The sequence below is a fragment of the Macadamia integrifolia genome, unplaced genomic scaffold (genome assembly GCF_013358625.1).
Source record: "Macadamia integrifolia cultivar HAES 741 unplaced genomic scaffold, SCU_Mint_v3 scaffold3128, whole genome shotgun sequence".
Classification (NCBI taxonomy): domain Eukaryota; kingdom Viridiplantae; phylum Streptophyta; class Magnoliopsida; order Proteales; family Proteaceae; genus Macadamia; species Macadamia integrifolia.
Window position 1 is genome coordinate 18,959 of NW_024869228.1, and position 2,280 is coordinate 21,238.

General features: G+C 37.3%; 1 protein-coding gene across 2 annotated transcripts in view; it reads left to right on the plus strand.

Annotated features, from left to right (window-relative positions):
* The window catches only part of LOC122067792 (protein CURVATURE THYLAKOID 1C, chloroplastic), a 3,949-nt gene extending 2,304 nt beyond the window's left edge, over positions 1-1,645 (plus strand). For both annotated transcript variants that reach the window (XM_042631629.1, XM_042631630.1), the window contains exons 4-7: positions 760-846; positions 1,026-1,088; positions 1,190-1,227; positions 1,430-1,645. In XM_042631629.1, the coding sequence (XP_042487563.1) occupies positions 760-846; positions 1,026-1,088; positions 1,190-1,227; positions 1,430-1,484 (243 nt within the window). In that variant the 3' untranslated portion in view covers positions 1,485-1,645. The remainder of the gene's footprint in view (positions 1-759; positions 847-1,025; positions 1,089-1,189; positions 1,228-1,429) is intronic.
* The last annotated feature ends 635 nt before the right edge of the window (positions 1,646-2,280 follow it).

Genomic DNA, 2,280 nt, shown 5'->3' on the forward strand with positions numbered 1-2,280 from the left:
GGGGGGTGGGTTAGGGTAAAGTTATGATGCATATTTTGGAAACAGTTTTCTACATGCTTGATTAGACACTGCGATTAATGATAGATATGATGCCTTCTTGCTTCTTGTTTTCTTTTTCTTTTTTCTTTTTGAGGGTAACTAATCAGTATTTTTCTTGAAGTTTGATAAATTGTTAAAAGAGTATTTTGTTTGTGACGGATACGGCGAGTATTGGTCATCAACCTAGTATGTAGCTTGATCGATTGAGCTCTGCTATTTATACATGGTATTAGGTGTTCAACTCTTCTTATGACATTACCAATCTGGGGGAAAAGAAAAGGTTCATAGTTTGTTTCACCAGAACTTTGATGAGCAGTCTCATATTCTAGGAATTGGGTTATTCCAGCCATTCAGAACGGGTTTTCTTGGAATTTTTGGCTGATTGTAGGTATTTTGTGGTCAATTAATTGAGGCCGAAATCTTCCCGATTTGGATCAGATTTGGAGGCGACTGATTCCTATGCTGATCCTGATATCTTGAACACTGGTCTGGTGTTGATATGAAACTATCACTTCTCTTTGTTACTTGTACAGCTCAGATGAAGTGATTTATTATTCATTTCCATGTTCATAGAATTCTGCATCATTCCCTGCTTGTTATTTCACTCTCTTTTTTTTTCTTTTTTTCTTTTTTTTTTTTAATTATTATTAATACTTTTGTTGGTCATACAGACAATCATTTATTGTTTCCTTCTGATATTTACTGACCTGTTTGGAACAGTGGGATAAATCTGAAGATCGACTGGGTGTTGTCGGTTTAGGTTTTGCAGCTGTGGTGGCAATATGGGCATCTTCAAATCTTATTTCGGTAATGATGGGAATAATTTATTTCTCAAAGGAAACTTTGAAATGAGCAGATAATAATGGAGCTAGAGGCTGATTCATTCATGGTTTGATGAAGTTAATGAGTTCAAGGGCAATGAGGTGTTGGGTATCTATCAAATTCCAATGGGTTTTTCCTCACTTTTCTTTTTCCTCACTTTGTAGGCCATTGACAAGCTTCCTGTCATTCCTGGTGTGCTAGAATTCGTTGGCATATTGTTTTCATGGGTATGTAGCTCGATATGTTTATGAAGTGTTACCATCAAGATTACATATAACCTTTTTGTGAGGGCCAATTCTGAACTGTTTCTGTTTCCTATTTCTTTCAGTGGTTCATATATCGATATCTATTATTCAAGCCAGATCGGTAAGAAAACTTGCAATCTCCAATTACTAAGCTTTCTTTGTTGAGTGCTGATGTCAGGTGGCTACTAGCACTAGAAACTACTTTAGTACAAGTAAACTAGTGGCTATCATTGTATAGTTATGCTAGATAAAAGATTTCATTGGGTATTCTCCCGTTCCAAGTCATGCTGATGTTCACTTATAACCTCCATCATTGTTTACAGGGAAGAACTACTGCAAATCATTAGTAAGTCTACGTCAGATATCTTGGGCCAGTGAAAATGCTCCACCAGATAGGACAGTAAGAAAAGTGTGATTTGTGCTGCCAAATGTGATTTGAGTGTGTACTCTCTGTATTAAGGCTAATCAATAGGTTTATGAAAACGAAATGTTATGATTTTTGCCATTTAATGAGCTCTCTCTCTCTCAAATTGACATTATATGGGTTGCCTCCGTTCTTCATAGAGGGAGGGAATCGAATTTCTTCCAAATTCAGGTTGGGTTGACTTATGAAACCTTAATGAGCCATTTCATTGGACTCCCTGACCCTTGTTTTAGCTTTCTAGATGTGAATTAGTGAACATGTAGGCAACTTGAATGGGCTTTAATGCAAGTATACAAGAAGTTCAGCTGATGCCCACGATTTTTGAAAAATATGAAAAATCCAGGATAAAAGAATGAAGCAATTTGGAAACAACTACTGTGCTGTTAAGATTACATGGACTGTAGGAGCGTTCCATGAACGCTCTGATGCCCTAGAATAAGTAGGGAACCACTTTGCCAGATTTGGAGGATAGTCCATGAACCATGCATGCGGCGTGATTTAGGTATCAGAAGGGCGTTCTCCACTTCCTCATTGCTGGTTCATTTAACCTACTATACTCGGTTGGATATTGGGGAAAGGGCCACCCATGTCGCCTACATATGCATAGCCAAGTACAACAATTCAGTACGATAAATAGTCATCCCCTCGGGCTATGTGTGAAATTATAGAAGATCTCTTTTAAGATCAGATGATTCTATCGAATTGAATATGATTGTATGTGTAACGCCGTCTAATATATCAAGAATATCA